Source organism: Garra rufa, chromosome 19 (assembly GCF_049309525.1).
Source record: "Garra rufa chromosome 19, GarRuf1.0, whole genome shotgun sequence".
Lineage (NCBI taxonomy): Eukaryota > Metazoa > Chordata > Actinopteri > Cypriniformes > Cyprinidae > Garra > Garra rufa.
In genome coordinates this window covers 8,069,878-8,088,244 of record NC_133379.1, presented here as the reverse complement: position 1 = coordinate 8,088,244, position 18,367 = coordinate 8,069,878, and the positions used below count along the sequence as shown (strand labels likewise).

Here is an 18,367-nt window from a genome sequence, read left to right as displayed (position 1 = left end):
TCTTTGCATTGGCACCCAAATCCAAACCACCGTTCCATCAGCCAGTAGATGCAACAGATGTCCTCACAAAAACGTACTGTGGTGATATAGTGGCCGTATCGAATGATAATACCATGGTACTTTGGCAAAATGGTATTTGGGACAATTACAAGTACGCTACTGTTTGAAAGTTTGGGGTCGGTAAGACTTTTTAATGTTTTCGAAAGAAGTTTCTTATGCTCATCAGGGCATTTGATATTTGAATTAAAAAACAGTAATAAAATAAAATAATTTTTTAAAACTTAAAAAAACTTAAAACTGTTTTCTATTTTAATATGCAATATATTCCTGTATATTTTCAGCATCATTACTCCAGTCTTTCAGCATCACATGATCCTTCAGAAATCATTCTAATATGCTGATCTGTGCTCAAGAAATATTTATTATTATCAATGTTAAAAACAGTTGTGCTGCTTGCTTGCTTGGTTATTCATTTATGTATTTATTTAAAATGTGATACCCAGGATTCATGGATTAATGGAGAGTTCAAAAAATATTTTGTAATATTCTAAATGTCTTTACTGTTTTTTATCATACTTCAAAACAAATAAAATGATAAATCTTTAGTTTAAAGCATATATTCCAAGTTTGATGCATTCTTCATATTCTGCCATTTTTGTTTTTTAAACATTTTATGTGGTGAAACCATCAAGAAAAAGTTACGCAGTAAATTTATTTCAATGTATAAAGTAGTTTCACAAATATTAAATTATTAAAATATTAAATGTCAATACATTTTGGAGTTGCACCACATGACATGCACAACTCTATCAAGCTTAAAACAAAATCAATAGCTGCTAAAATAACATAAAAATGTTATATAACATAATAAATTACAGTCAAACCAAATTTATTCAGACACCTTATTCAAAAATTTCTCACATTATCACGGATTACTTGCTATGGTTTAGAAAATGGTAATACAATATGACAAGAACTCAAAAGTTAAACTGTCTCAGAACAAATTCAGATAATGTCAGATAACTTTGATAGAAAGTTATGTAACAAAATATGGTCAGGTCAAAGAGTCAAGTAAACTTTTTGGTCACAAATTTTTAGCAATTTTACTGCTAGTTCACTGTATGAAGAATTTGTGGGTATAATATGTTGCAGTTTACTTTATTTTGCTATCCTCACTTACATAAATGAACTATAGTGTCTTATAGTAATAAACTGCACCCACTAGTAAAAAAAATATAAAAAATTATATCTAGTGTCTGAATAATTTTTGGTTTAACTGTATCCTTACTAAAAATACTAATATATTATAAGAAAAATAAAATAATAAATCTTTAGTTTAAAGCACATATGCCAAGTTTGATGTTATTTATATTAATGCTGATTTAATTTCAAAGGTTTTCAAAAAAAGTTTTTACAAATTTGATGTGGTATATCCATCAAGAAAAATTGACGTATTATTATTTTTTTAAAAGTCTCCAAAAAAATGTCAGTGTAAAAGTAGTTTTACAAATATCGTAAAATTATTCATTTATAAATATCAATACTTTTGGGAGGAGTTGCATCACATGACATTGTACAACCTGATCAAGTTTTAAAGTCCTCTAAAACAAAATCAATAGGTGCTACAATAACATAAAAATGTTACATAACATAATAAATAAAATATTTTGCTTGCTTTGAATGGCCTTCAAAGAATAGTCAGTTTACTGAATGCAAAATGGTTAGAAAAAGGTTAACACTATCCAGCCAAACCTTGAGTCTATCGTTATAGTGAATTAACGAGAAGAATAACAACATGCAGTAAACAGAAAAACTGTTTGTACTACAAACTAGTGTGTTCATAATCAAAGTAATACATTAAAATAATATGGTAAGACAGCAATTCGCAATATCAAGCAGCAAAACGATCTGTTTTGTACAGCTAAAAATAGCTGGACGCGGATGAGACCGGAAGCCAGACCCATTAAATTTACAGGAAGAAAAAGATGGATACCATAAATGTCCAAAAACAAACTAGTGAAATCAATAAAATAAGTTTTGTGGACAAAAACAAAGTTGAATCTGACATTTCACACATACCGCCCGTTCCACCCTGCCTGTTCTAGTGGGCTGATTGCCCAGTGCATAATGGGGGGCTGGTTACAGAGGGACACAGGGACACATCTGTGTGCAACATATCCCGGGGCAAAGCCATTTCTCCCTAACGCTACTTCAATTCCAGTCCTTATAGCTCCAAGAGGTTGGCTCAGGAGTAGTGTGTGTGCACGCCGCCCCTTTAAACACTGCCTCAGGGCACTTGGTTAGGCCCACCGCAGAGAAACACTAGGTGCAAATGTAAAGGTACTGAGTTTGGTTTGTTTTTGTGACAGTTAATTCACAAACAAGCCATTCAAAACTGCTTTCAATGTTGAGGAACAGACCGGATTACAAGTTTGTCATATTATAGTTGAAATTCGAAAAAAAAAAGAGTGCAAAAAATTCTATTGTGTGAGAATTACGCACGGGTGGAATCTGGGGGCCTAACGCGAATTAGCATCAAATGTAAATGTTGAGCTTTCTAATGATGGAAGGTGCAAAAAGGGATTCAAAATAGGATAAATGAATAAAACATCTTCAGTTCTTCCTCTCTCTCTTTCTCAGTTTTTTTTTCCTCCCTCTCTCTGACACAAAGTCAATGGCATGAATAATTCACTGCTCTCTCTCTCTCTCTCTCTCTCTCTCTCTCTCTCAGAGCCACGGGTGACCTTTCCCCACAGGAAGTGGAATCGAAACACAACAATGGGCCCCGAGCACAGGGGGATCCCAGCTAAGGAGACACTCAAAACACAGCGGGGATACAGAGAGCTTGCAGATCCCATACATTATACATTAATAAATTATTCAGTTACAGTCCCTAAAATTCGCACTGAATAAATACAGCCACCCACATGCTGGAGGGGGAAGATCAGCAGAAAGGCTCCGGTCCAGATTGGCCCCAACATCAAACTAAGCAGAAGTCTAAATTACCACTCTGAATCATGGGGTAGTGTTTTTAGTGTATATAGAATAATATAATAAGTAGATTATAGATTTAGCAGTATAGTTCAAACAATGGCGCCAAGTTTGACTCAGTAGAGTTAAAATTAAATGTATTAAATTGAATTAAAATTAAATTATATGATATCAAATATATCATATGTGACCCTAGACCACAAAACCAGTCATAAGGGTCAATTTTATGAAATTGAGATTTATACATAATCTGAAAGCTGAATAAATAAGCTTTCCATTAGGACAATATTTGGCTAGAGATACAACTCTTTGAAAATCTGGAATCTGAGAGTGCAAAAAAATCTAAATATTGAAAAAACTGCTTTTAAAGTTGTCCAAATGAAGTTCACAGCAATGCATATTATTAATCAAAACTAAGTTTTTGGCATTAATAAAATTTATCATTTTGACCCATACAATGTATTTTTGGCTATTGCTACAAATATACAAGTATTTAAGACTGGTTTTGTGGTCCAGGATCACGTATATATTCTATTCTAAATAAAAACAATTCTTTAATATAATAATATATTTTAACCATTATACATCATTTATTTATTAAAAAGTATAATGATTTTTTTTGTCTGCCAAACTTGAATAAACTTTGGTCAGAGGTCATGTTCAGAATGGCATACTACCATACTGCTCATACTGTAATCTCTGCAACATACAGTATATATACTATGCATGGTATGCATACTTCATGCATAGAATATCTGGATGATCATAGAAATTAAAAACAAAAGATCTGACCTTTCATTTTTAAGTGTTACGGATAAACTGAAAATGATATTATTTAATTGATATCTGCCAATATTCAAGACATAATGTATAATGTATGCACCTATAATGTTGCATACTTAATTCAACAAGTTGCATGCAATTATCATATAGCATTTTATGTTATTTTGCATTATAAAATCATTAATTTTTGCATGCATAATGCATACTGTTTCACAAGCTATTTTTAAAAAAGACAAGTATGCAATACATGCACTTTTATTTTAGTAAATAGTGAAAAGCAAATAGAAATGGAGACGTAAGTAAAATGTAAATGAATGCAAAAGGAATAATTGCCACATTCAGAGAACGACATCTAATTAAAACAGGATTATTTGAAAAACATGTTGACAACAAGCTGCATTTCCCTCACACTTTTTTTCTTTTGCACCTGCAAACGAGTAGCAGAAAGAAGGAAGTGACATCAATGCCTTAGGAGTGGTCCATCCTGTCTGCCATTCTGAGCTCAGGTCAAAATCTCATTTAGCAGGAAGCCCTGATCATCAGAGCGCTAATGTTCACACACAAACACACAGAACACCTTACCACAGTAAACAACGATTCACAGACTTAACATGCTCTCTGGAATCAAACAAATCACTGAAAATGTATTTCAAACATCTATCTGTCATGAAAAAAACTGAGATCTGACGTCAAATAAGATGAACTCAAACAAGTGCACAATTTTAAACTCTAAAATGAATACACTAAAAACGGTTAACTAAGATGCTAATAGAAAAGCTAAGGAGGCTGATTGATTGACAGTAGAATTCAGACGGCTTGATTGACAGGTCTCTCACACACTCAATCTTCTTACTAATGTTTGAGGGGACTCTGAGGACACACACACACAACAATTCTGCTACTTTTAGCTGCCGTGCATCGGAAGGAAGTGATATCTCACCAGCAAAACTCAAAAGACTTGTTCAAAAGCACCAAATAAAACAGAATCGAACAACAAGAAGGGAGAAAACACAGTGAAGGAACGAATGTGAGCTGATGTATTAGTGAAAAGAAAGTTGAGAGAGAGAGAGAGAGAGAGAGAGAGAGGGACACGCTCACAGGCAGACAAATGCGTACGCCGCTTTAGGGGTCAACCAGGCGCATGATAGGATTTTCGGCGGTGAACTAGAAGTCGTTAACCGTATATTAACTTGGAGAGGTAGAGGGCGACACTGTTATTATCGTCTTTCCTGGCTGGGATTAAGTGGGCCACACGCAGCCTGTCACAAAGAGCTGGCACTGAGAAAGCACGAGGAACCTCACGGCGCTACACTGACAACCAGACGCGCGGATATTCGCCTCTTTTTTTCCCTCTTCCTTTCACTCTTTACTGATTTGTGCCACTCTTTCTCACACTAGCCACAAAAAAGTGTTTTTTGTATTTCTTCTGTCTTCAATAGGCCAATCTGGACTGGATTAACCTAACAATGGTTGCCTCAGTCTAATTTGAGACAATCGTGTGCTGAGCCATAGATAGCTCTAATTAAACCGTTAATGTCACAGACACTCTCAGACAATTGCTCCATAAAGTATTCGGGCAATAAAGGGGCACTTGAATGAATGTCGTTGCATTAGAACACGTCTGTAAACAAGAACTAACCAGTTTTGCGATGATTTTAACAGGAGTCAGGGGGATTTTAGTGGATGTTTGAAGTTTACACAGGAGTAACCACAGGTATCATTCAGCACATTAATTACACACATGATAATGTTTGATAACCAGTCCAGGTGAGTGTTTAAATGTAATTCAATACATTAGAACCGTACAAATGAGATCATATGAATTAGCCACCAATTCATTAAAACATAAAATAGTAAGAAATTGCCATGAGGTTGTATTAGACAAGAATGATAAAAAAAAGTCGCAACTGAGAGAGATACAGCCCAAATTTTCAGAAAAAAATGTCACATTTATAAAAACTAAAGTTAGAATTATAAGAAATAAAACTAATAAACTCCTAAAACCACTATAATTTTATAAATAATACTGTTTTGTGTTCCGTAATGTAGTTTGAAGAGTTTAAGCAAGAATGTACTTGTTTTTTGCTTCAATGTTTTGTGGTCTATTATTTGTTCCAGAGCTAATAGTTTTGGCTGAGGGCAAATGTTATATTTCATGTAAGTTTAATGCTTAATATTAGAGCGCTGCCTTTGTACTTTTGACTGAATTGCCTATAGCAACATTTACGATGGCTGTTGTTGATTATTAAATATTATTATTCAATAAATAACATTTTATTTAAATAATAGTAGTATTTAATTATAGTATTTATATTCTCATAAAAGATATTTACATATAGTAAACAACGCATTAAGAGCCAGGGGTGTAAACTTTTGAACAGAATGAATGTGTACATTTTTCTGCCTAAATATATATATTTTTTTATTTAGTACTAACCTTTAGAAGCTACAGAAGATAATTACATGTTTCTCAGAAGACAAAATAAGTTAAATTTACTCTGATCTTCAAATTCAAAAAGTTTTCACCCCCTGGCTCTTAATGCATCGTGTTTCCTTCTGAAGCATCAGTGAGCATTTGGAAAGCTCTGTAATAGTTGCATATGAGTCTCTCAGTTGAAAAGATAGATCTCAAAATCATACAGCCATTAAGAGAAAGGGTTCGAATGCACAAAAATGCAGAAAAACTAAAGAATTTGTGGGACCTGAAGGATTTTTCAGAACAAAGAGCAGTTTCAGGACAAACAAGGGACTCTATGAACGACTATCACTAAACAAAAAAAAAATCAAGCGTATGTAATCATTTGAACGGGGTCATATTTATAAATTCAAATTTTTTTCTCTTTTGGACTACATGTAAACATCTTTTATGTGAGATATCTTATTCAGGTCAGTACTAAATAAAAAATAACATGCATTTTGTATGATCCCTCTTATTTTGGTAAAAAAAAAAAAAAGGCTTCTGTTATATAGTAATGAAGCCAGAATTACATACTTCACCTTGAACAGGCTTCTATTTGTGAAATGTTTTGCTTGAAAAGTGCTTTGGCTTTCTTTTTGTTTTAAATAAATGTCATATGGTTTGATATTTTGGTCACATTGTCAACACTGAACCATTCCTAAATGTGTCCATATTTACAAAAATCAAACAAACAGACACGACACCAGACCTAAAATAACGTAAACATTGTACTTGATCACGTTTCTTAAAAAAAGAACCATGATCATGCGCAGCAAGTTAATGTGATTTGCGATCTATTTTGCCTGCACGCCGTGAACTTTTAGCTTAGAGCTGCACTTTTTCAGCAGGCCATTAAATGTAAAATTCAAGGGCATGGTGACCCATTTCCCCCCATCAGCTCTGCGAATGTTGTTTTGGTTAGAGAACAGAGATCCAGATGTTGAGCTCTGAGCGCTGAGAGTCAGGCCAGCCAAGAGGGGCTGAGAACCGAGTCTTGGGGGTACAGGAAGTCCCACGGTATCCACGGGAACTTTCGCATTCCATTCTTCGCCGGCCTTCTGACAGCTTCTGACATCCCTCAGCGTGGGCTCACCGCATCACCGCAAGAGCCCTCGCGATCCCGGAGTGGATACAGAACTACTTCCTCCGAGATGGGAAGATGAAACATCCTAAAACTCTCCGACTGCCGACGGCAGAGCGTTCAAGTAACTTCTGGTGGTGCGTTACAGAAAACACACACCCGTTCTTGCACCCCTCCTGCGCCAGAGGATCTAACATCGCGGATATAATAGGCGGCTGGTAAGTGGAGATGTTTGAAACGGGCCGACAGGAAAGGATTTCGATTGACGTGCTACCGTCCGTGCGCTATTGCGTAAAACAAGTACACAGCTCACTTTGAATACAAATAAAAAAACTGTTTCTAACACTAATTTTAGGGACACGGTTACTTATCCAAGGCTTTTTTGGCACACTGCACGTAAACAGAAGTGAGATGGGAGGGTCTGGAATAAAACGAGACGTGAACAATAGACGTCCAGGGCTGCAGGGGTTGGAGTGGAGGAAGGTGGGGGTGGAGGGCCTGAACTGAAAGTGATTAAACCGAGAGGAAGAAAGGAGAAAGTGAGGAGGCGTCTATTAGATGTCAGTGTGCTTTGTGTCCATGTCAATGAGACGGGATTAAAGTATTGGAAATAATCTTACAGAGCCGATGAAAGGTCAGTCCGGGAGAGGGAGAGGCCGAGAGGAACATATGGCCCGGCTGAGGAGTCGCTAATGTTATACAGCATGTTAGAGACGCTAATGCATACACGCATATGAATGCGAGAGGGACCGGTTCAAATAAAACAAATAAAGAGATCCAAATAAATAAGTATGAAAGGAATCGTGTAAATCGAAGCGGTGGTATTCTTACAGAGGACTAACAACAACCTGCAGTTGGACGTTTCGGTCAAATATATTCGTCGATAAATGCCGATGGTGGATATTGTTTGTTTACAGATGTTGTTTACAATCCAAATCTTAGTAAATATGAAATTAGTTGTTTTAACAGCATAATAAGGGTTCATTAGTGTTTTTAACACAGATTTGGATTAGCTGTGTTCTTTGTGTATCTAATTAGAGCATCACTCTCAATGCAAAACCAGCAGAATTAGCCATAGCCAGACTAATTACTGGTGTGAAATCAAATCGGCTTGTTGAAAGAAGTGTGCGCTAATGAGCCCTTATTAACCAAGCTAAATAACTCAGAAGGAAAAGGCGGAACCCGGATTTATTTTTCTTCAGGTTACGTGTTTAGGAGAAATAATAAGTCATAATCGAGGCGCTGTCATTGAGCTTGTGAGAAAATATGTAGCTGCCAAGAATGCATACCAAAATTAGCTTGTTTTCTTCTTTTTTTCACCTTTTTTATTTCTTTCCTGCATGACCCATTTCTCTGGGCTGCAGAAACATGCAGCGAGAGATCAGGAGTGACACAATCAGATCAGATCACAACATCTAAACTCTCACCTTTATATAAAAAAAGATTTATATGTAAAGAAACATGTGTGGGAGGATTATTAAGTAGGCACAAAAATTGCAGCACAAATGCATCGCAATTCTGCATCAGTACGTTTGAAAGCATTTTAGTTAAAAAAAAAATTCTGCAACATCTGCTAGACTAAATTGAAACAGAGGTTGAACAGAACGTAGAACAGAAGTGTAATACATGCATTTACAATTGCACAGCAATACAAGCAATATATGCACAAAAACTGATGGTCAAAAGTTTACATCCCCCTTTCAGAATCTGCAAAATGTTCATTATTTTACCCAAAATAAGAGGGATCATACAAAATGTATGTTATTGTTTATTTAGTACTGACCTGAATAAGATATTTGACATTAAAGATGTTTACATTTAGTCCACAAGTAAAATAATAGTTGAATTTATACAAATGACTCTTCTTCTGATTATTAATACTGTCTTGTTACCTGTATAATCCACATATGTGGTTTTTTCTTTTTTTTTTTTTTACTGAAAGTTGTTCATTGTTTGTCCCTTGTTTGTCCCGAACAAACAAGTTAACTGCCTGTTGTTCTTCAGAAAAATCCTTCAGGTCTCAGAAATTATTTGGTTTTCCAGCATTTTTGTGTATTTCAAACCTTATACAACAACTATAACAACAACTATAATTTTGAGATCCATCTCATGGACTCATATGCAACTATTACAGAAGGTTCAAACACGCACTGATGTTCCAGAAGGAAAAACGATACATTAAGAGCCAAGAGGTGAAAACTTTTTGAATTTGAAGATCAGAGTACTAAATTAAATAAAAAAGATAATTGAATTTACACATCTCCATTCTGTTCAAAAGTTTTCACCCCTGGCTCTTAATGCATAGTTTTTCTTTTCTGGAGCATCAGTGAGCGTTTGAACCCTCTGTAATAGTTTCATATGAGTCCCTTGGTTGTTCTCAGTGTGAAAAGATGGATCTCAAAATCATACAGTCCTTGTTGGAAAGGTTTCAAATACACAAAAATGCTGGAAAACCAAAGAATTTGGACCTGATGAATTTTTCTGAAGAACAGCAGGTTGTTTAATTGTTCAGGACAAAAAGGGACTCATGAACAACTAACACTAAATAAAAAACAACAACTGTGGATCATTTAGGTAACAACGCAGTATTACGAATCCCTCTTAATCTGTACGAATCTGTAAACTTTTGACCTCAACTGTATGTTGGTCAGAACATAATTTAGTACAGCTTTTATGCATCAAGAACTATTTTGTATTTGCATTATGATTCACTAAAACAAAACTGAAAGATATGGTGCCTGAAGATTCCCACCTAGTGGAAAAGTAACAATTTTAGTTTTTGATGTGCTTGAAGTTAACAAGACCTTTTCACTGCACATGGGACCAATGCACATGAGGTCTTGCAGCAGGTTCATCAGCCTGTGTTCACATCGAGCCTGTGTGCTCAGTGAGGTTTAAAGGCGTATGAGCGTGTATAAGGGAGCCACAGCTGGCTCCCAAGAGTTCTGACCCGTTCTGGTCAAGTGAAGCATAAACTGTGTCGGCTACCCACAAACACGCGAGTCAGGTATGAAGGGGGGACGGCAGATCCGTTGTGTCCGAGTGCGGTCGGCTGAGCAGCTCCAGTCACACCTGAGTCCATTCTGCAAGAACGGGTCAGTGACTGAAACCGAACAGCCACGACTGTCCATCTCCTTCTGACTCCAGTCTAAAACTGAAGTATGAAGTAAACAAGAGGACCAGAACCGGGAGAGCCGATAGTGGGAAACTTTTTTTTTTCTTCTCAGTGGGGTTTAATTTTTTTTAACTACAAATGAGCCTGAACGCTTTTGACAAACGTTACAAATCAACCTAGTCTGGTCATCTGCGCACAATAACTCTTACCCACCATTCCATGTGGTGTAAATCAAGTCATTTTTCCCCCTCGGCAATAGATTCTCGCTGAGATACACCCATGATTTGTGGCCTTTCCCAGTGTTACGGGCAGATTATGGAAAAAAGGCGTCTTGGGAAGTTGGGAAGCTGCATATATTCCGGCAAAGGCCTATTTAGCGAGACCAAATCAAATGTGATTCAGTGCTGATTTTCTTTAAATAGGCTAAGGAGCTCTTGATATGTTCACCTCATGTGCCTACATGTCTCAAAGGAACGTTTAGCAATTTTCATTGAGCGTAGCAGTTGCTGCAACAATGGGGAAAAGATTGTTTTGTTCAATCCATGAGAACCATGACCTGTCAAAATAAATGCCCTTAGACGTCGTCTAATAGCTTCCACATTACAAAACGCATAACTGCACACGGCTAGCCTGAAGCTAACGACATTAACGGCAATGAAAACACTACCTCGAAGACTGTGAAATCTTTAGAATCCTATTAGCATTAATGCTAACATTATTACAACTACAATTACATCATTCGAAAAGGATGCAGGGGTTTAATTTTGGATTTAAACAGACGAATGTTGGGTGAAAGAAAGAGATGCCCCAAGGGATAGTGAGAGATGGCGAGAACAGGGTAGCGAGGATAGGGAGGGGGCAAGGGTCTTTGGCGTCTATTGTTTCACAGCCCATTATACATGTGGGTTTGATTAAGTCAGAATAGAAAGACTAAGAGCACTGTCTTTTTTTACTTCTTAAGGGGGGACCATAATCCAGAACCGGGCCAGATCTCAATTTGAAATACATACCATGTAGATATTATCTAAATTGCTTACATGTTTACTGTCAAACATGTTCTCAAGAGAAATTACTCACTAAACACTTTTAACTTTTTGACTAAAGCCTTTAGGCCTGTAATTTACTCAAGCAAAGACAGCAATAAAAAGCACATTAATATAAAGTGTTTGAGCTCAGCCGATCCTGATGCCACAACAAAAAGAACATGGTGACAAAACAGCAGCAAAAGAAACAACATGACAGAGCATTTGACTAACAAGTGACTCAAACGTACACACACAACAGGCCGTGAGACTCCAGCGTGTCCCAAGTACTACTTCAAAAGCGACGTCAACCACAGCCTCAAACAGCGTGACGATAACAACCAAAGTATCAGATGTTTTCAGGCACAGAAACGGTGTCAGGAAGTGTTAATGAGGGAGAGTTTCCTACCTGTCGATGATGACGGGATCCGAGGGTGTCTCGTTGCGGTTCCCGCAACTCTTTTTGTCACAACAACGACTGAAAGAAAGAAAAAAGCAGTTTAAATCAGACATCCTATGTCTTAAGTCAAATCTAAACCATTTTTCTGGATGTTTTTGTCTGTTATTTTAGCAAGTTATATTTTTCATGTTTTTGTATTTGGATTTTGTCCTTTAAGATTCTGAATTGTGAGCTATAAACTTGCAAATTTGAGGAAAATAGTCTGAATTGTAAGATACAAATTCAAAAATATGTGGAAAAAGAGTCTGAATTGAAAATATAAACAATTTGGAGAAAAGACTCTGAACTGTGAGATATAAACTCGCAAATTTGAGGAAAAAGAGTCTGAATTGTAAGATATAAACTCAAATTTGAGCAAAAGAGTCTGAATTGTGAGATATAAACAAATTTGAGGAAAACAGCCTAAATTGTCATATATAAACCTGTAAATTCAAGCAAAAAGTCTGAAATGTTAGATCTAAACACAAATTTGAAGAAAAGAGTCTGAATTGTGAGATATAAACTCGCAAATTTGAGGGAAAATAGTCTGAATTGTAAGATGTACACCTAAATTTGAGGAAAAGAGTCTGAATTGTGAGATATAAACAAATTTGAGGAAAAGTTTGATTCGTGAGACATAAACTCGGAAATTTGAGTAAAATAGTCTGAATTGTCAGACATAAATTCAAAGCTGTGAGAAGAAAGGTCCAAACCTTTCTTCTGAGATATAAAAGCAAATTTGAGGAAAACAGCCTAAATTGTCATATATAAACCTGCAAATTCAAGCAAAAAGTCTGAAATGTTAGATCTAAACACAAATTTGAAGAAAAGAGTCTGAATTGTGAGACATAAACTCGGAAATTTGAGTAAAATAGTCTGAATTGTGAGACATAAATTCAAAGCTGTGAGAAGAGAGGTCCAAACTGTGAGATATAAAAACAAATTTGAGGAAAACAGCCTAAATTGTCATATATAAACCTGCAAATTCAAGCAAAAAGTCTGAAATGTTAGATCTAAACACAAATTTGAAGAAAAGAGTCTGAATTGTGAGATATAAACTCGCAAATTTGAGGGAAAATAGTCTGAATTGTAAGATGTACACCTAAATTTGAGGAAAAGAGTCTGAATTGTGAGATATAAACTCGTAAATTTTAGTAAAATAGTCTGAATTGTGACATAAATTTAAAATTTGAGAAATAAGAGTCTGCATTGTTAGATATAAACTTGGAAATGTGAGGGATACAAGTCTGAATTGTAAGACATAAATTCACAACTGTGAGATAAAAGGTCCAAACTGTGAGATATAAATCTGCAAATTTGAGCAAAAAGTCTGAACTGTGAGATATAAACACACATTTGATGAAAAGAGTCTGAATTGTTAGCTACAAACTTGTGAATTTGAGGAAAAGAGTCTGAATTGTGAGATACAAGTTACAAAATTTGAGGAAAATTTGTCTGAATTGTAAAATATGAACAAATTGGAGAAAAAGAGTCTGAATTGTGTGATATAAATTTGCAAATTTGAGGAAAAGAGCCTGAACTGTCAGATAAAAATCTGCAAATTTGAGCAAAAAGTCTGAAAACGCAAATTTGAGGAAAGGAGTCTGAATTGTCGGATATAAATTTGCAAATTTGAGCAAAAAGTCTGAATTATGAGATATAAACACAAATTTGAAGAAAAGCGTCTGAATTGTGAGATACAAACTCGTAATTTGAGGAAAAGAGTCTGAATTGTCGGATATAAATTTGCAAATTGGAGCAAATAGTCTGAATTGTGAGACACAAACTCGTAAATTTGAGGAAAAAAGTCTGAATTGTCGGATATAAATTTGCAAATTTGAGCAAAAAGTCTGAATTGTGAGATATAAACACAAATTTGAAGAAAAGAGTCTGAATTGTGAGATACAAACTCGCATATTTGAGGAATAAGAGTGCATTGTGAGACAGATTTAAAATTGTGAGAAAATGTCTAAACTGTGACTCACAAATTTGAGAAAATTGTCTGAATTACAAGATATAAAACAAACATACTCTACGCAAGAACCTCAATGTAAATGCTTAGAAATGCAAGCTAGACTAGATTTTATCCAACAAGAATTTAACTGGATGGTGATAAGTGGTCTCTATAAGTCAGGTAGTTAAAGGGGGAGGAGTTTAAAAGAGGGCTTGATGACATCACTCAAAAAAGAAAGTCGATTCAGAGGCTTGACATTTCTTATGAATAATTTTAACCAATGAATCTTGCACAGTAAGAACATAAACATGCATAAAGAAAGCAATTAGAGTCAAACAACTGTAACTCTATCGCCCCCTTGAGCACTGGAGTTTGTTATCGCCACATTAACAAGTTAAGCACGTTCAATGGGACTGCTAGACCTTCACTGCATTTGCATAGGTGATAAGGTTCAGCAGATTGACAAGAGGAGAATTTAAGGTGTGTGAGGGGCTTCAGTGGCGGTTTGGAGACCACCGGCATCACATTTCCACTGCACAGATGGCAGTAGGACACTGAATAAGGGCTGGGGACAAAACTGTCACATGACACCCCTGGCATTGTCCTTCCCCCTTCAGTTTTTCTTCCTCCCACAACTCTCTCTGCTTCCACCCTCCCACCTCACGCTTTCTCTTGTTACCTCATTCCCAGCTCCCTATTTTCTCCAATGACACAGTTTTTTAGACGTATCAATAGACTTTATCATTCATTGGCGGACTACAAGCGTTCAGATGGTATCATGAGGTGTACCATGCTTATTCATTAGGAACCGTGTGAATGTGATTTATATAATACACTTCTTCAGGTATGCATGATGAATGTCTTTCTTTAGAAACTCATCATGAATAGACGACTAAAATCTCTCCCTCTCTCTATCTACATCTACATCTCTATCTCGCTCGCCCCTCCTTCTGCAAGGCTTCCTCAACTAGGTCAGTGTCCTCCCAAAGGACTGGAACAAGGGATTGCAGTGCCTCTGTGTGTGTGTGTGTGTGTGTGTGTGTGTGTGTGTGTTTGTGAATATGTATGTATGTGTATGTGTGTGTGTGTGTGTGTGTGTGTGTGTTTGTGAATATGTGTGTATGTGTATGTGTATGTATGTATGTGTGTGTGTGTATGTATGTGTGTGTGTGTGTGTGTGTGTGTGTGTGTGTGTGTGTGTGTGTGTGTGTGTGTGTGTGTGTGTGTGTGTGTGTGTGTGTGTTTATACAGTGCAGGAAGAAGATTTGTAGGAGCCTAATGATCAAATCCGGCAGCGCCCATGGGAGACACGGTTTAGCTCCTGATATACAGAACCTTGAACATTCAAATTTATAGATGTACATTTTTCTTATGCAAAAGACAATGCAAGAGTTTTGAGGGTGGTTCACAGTGCATTGCTATGTTGTTTTGTATGGGTAATGGGTCAATGGTGGGTCAATATTCAAGTTGGTTTCATATGGTTTTGAAAAATGTTTACACAATGCAAAACATTGCTACAATTAGTTATAACAAATTAAAATGTACTGTTTTTTGAGATATTCAACTTAACTAAACTAAACTTGCAATTTTAAGTCAAGCACAAACTCTTTAAGTTGAAACAACACATTATTACTTACTCTAATGTTGAATTGTAAGTTGCAGCAATTATTTTTTACAGTGCACCATTGTCAACAAAGGTTTAAATTTAACAACTATAAAAAATGTTAAATAAATATAATAAATGTTGTTTTAGATAACTTAACTTTTTTACCTGGAAAAATATTTAGAATCTAGAAATATTATGGATTATTCATTCATAATTTCATTGATTTAAGAAGTTACACTACATGACATTTTACAACATATTTTCACAAACCCTTGTGATAAAAAAGTTAAAAATATCTGACATTTTGAAAGACTTATTGATGTATTTTAAATGGATTATTAGATCTGGACAAAAATTTTAACAAAATGACTACATGACATTTTACAACCTATTTTAACAACACCTTGTGATAAAAGTAAAAAAATATCTGATATTACATATCAAATTATTTTTTAATAAAAATAAGCTGATCCCAGTTAATAAAATAAAATAAAATAAAAATACATTATAACTTGCTAATCAAAGAAGAGGCGTATTAAAATCATTGAATATATGTGTTGGATGTATTTTGAATGAATTAATAGATACCCTAACATCACATTGTTAGGTGGCTGCTATCAAATATAAGTTACACTACATGACATTTTAAAAACTTTTTTAACAACACCTTGTGATAAAAAGTTTCAAATATCAGTTAAAAAAAAAGACATATTGACCTTAACAGTCATAAAGGTCTTCAAGGGTACTCGGTGCATGTTGGTTGCACCAAATGACAAATATTTTTTAATAATAACAAGCAGTCCCCAGTTAAAAAATAAAATGTAAAAACAAATATTTAAAAAAAAATGTATATTTTTTTGAAATCATTGCATATAAGTGTTGGATTTTTGAATGAATTACTCTGAACAAAAAAAAAAAAAAAACTGAGGCAATATTGACCCTAATATCACATTGCTACTTTATGTGGTTGCTATTAAATTTAAGTTATTTGAGGTCAGTAGCATAAACAGTTTTTGTATTTGAATAAACTTTAAACACTAAGTATGAAAAAGAATAAAGTCTTGCCTTAGCAAATAAGTCTGCAGTAATTATTACACGCCTATATTAGCTTATTGGGAGGTTGGGAAGGTTATAATCTTTTTCCTGATCCTCTTCAAGATCGTCCCGTAGGACACCCAAAGGAAATCGCATCTTAGATCTTAACGCTTCCTTCCTGATGCGGCTTTTGAAGAAATGTCTAAATAGGCTCCTGTAATTAGCAGGATGTAGTCGGCTCTGTCAACGTTGGAACGTGGCTACCATCACACGCCTCCGACATATGTTTCCTTTCCATGATTCCTTTGATTCATGACATTGGATTTGTGTTATGACAACTTTAGTCTTTAGAAGAACAATTTTGGCCAGTTTCACGACAAACAACATCCTGAAACGCATTCCCTGTTTTTTTCTTCTCTCCCTAGTTTGTTAAAATGATAGGAATAAGCACTTTTGTCCCACACTTGCAAGCTGGCATGGCACCATATGGCTAATGGTGGTGCGTGGCAATTAGTGGAGCTGATTAATGGTGAACAGCCTAATTTTCTGCTTATAATTGCGGCAGCGTTTGAAGGTACACATACAGGCTATCGCACGCACACATACACGATTGCCTATCAATGCTGATTTGGCAGGTGGGGGGTGAGGACTACATCGGTTTGCATATACATAAACTGTCAAAAATCGGGTTCTTTTTTATTGTGAAAGTGCCTATACAACATCTTTAAGTTGCGTGATGCGTTGCTGGTAAAACCTGGCATATATTTCATGGACGCCACGTGAGCCAGGGCACATTTGTTAGCAGAGCAGACTGAAATTTCAGATTGAGTAATGAGTTTCTGCTTGTCCTAATTAACCAGGCATCAGGGTGATATTCATGGGAGGGGGGCGGGTTACAAGGGTGGGCGGCACTGTTAAAATACCACTAAAAATAGGCGTGAGTCGATCATCACAACCTACTTTTAAGCAAATTCATCTTTGGATGTTAATTAAATACATAGAAATTGATAGAAAAAGTCATCTTCCACTTGTATTTTTTTCCGTTCTGTTGTTCACTAGGGGTTTGTGTGTTTGACCCGGATAGCATTAGTATGAAATGAGCTCTATGTGCCATCTATTTAATATAATGTTATATATGTTTAACTCAAAATTAAAAGAGAACACACAGTACTAGAGTGTACTAGTTAGTGTCCTAAGGACATTTTGGTTCAACATACTTGAATATAAAATACCCTATTATATCAAAATGCTATCAAAAAGCTGTGCTTGAAATCACATAACTTTGTGAATGTTAAAAAAGAAAGTTATGAACATATGTAGTATGAATGAATTCCAGATGTACTACATCCGCCATGTTGTCACTGTCATGTGACTTACAGTGCTAGGCGCACCTCTTTACTGTCATTCACAACTCCTCTACTGTGGCCTCATGGGATAGTAAAGCGTCCATCAGATGCTTACTTCAGAATCTCAACGGAAATCTCAAGGTACTTTTTGCCTACAGTTTTTTACAGTTTTTAATATACTGTGAATTTGGACTTTTTATGTACTGTTTTTAGCATTCCACATAATTGGTTTAAAGTCAGAGTTGGAAACGTCTTGAAAAAAAAATTATGTATGCAAATTGTATCATTTCTAAGGTACAATTGTGCAGTTAATTCTCATATTGTATTTTTAGAAAGTTTTGGAATATTTGTCCTCTCCGCAAAAAATTGTCACTACCGAAACACGGTAATAATAATTTAATAAGAAGGGTTATACTGACCTATTACGATTTGGCTTACATCTACAATGCAAATATATATTTTTTGCTATTTTATAAAAAGATTTCAGAGGTAACTCAATAACAATTACATTTTTAACAATATTTTAAGTGCAATTTA

At 35.5% G+C, this 18,367-nt stretch overlaps 1 protein-coding gene across 3 annotated transcripts in view; it reads right to left on the bottom strand.

The window, feature by feature from the left end:
* The window catches only part of ebf1b (EBF transcription factor 1b), a 141,249-nt gene that overhangs the window by 108,752 nt on the left and 14,130 nt on the right, over window positions 1–18,367 (bottom strand). For all 3 annotated transcript variants that reach the window (XM_073824128.1, XM_073824130.1, XM_073824129.1), the window contains exon 6: window positions 11,860–11,928. In XM_073824128.1, coding sequence (XP_073680229.1) covers window positions 11,860–11,928 — 69 coding nt within the window. The remainder of the gene's footprint in view (window positions 1–11,859; window positions 11,929–18,367) is intronic.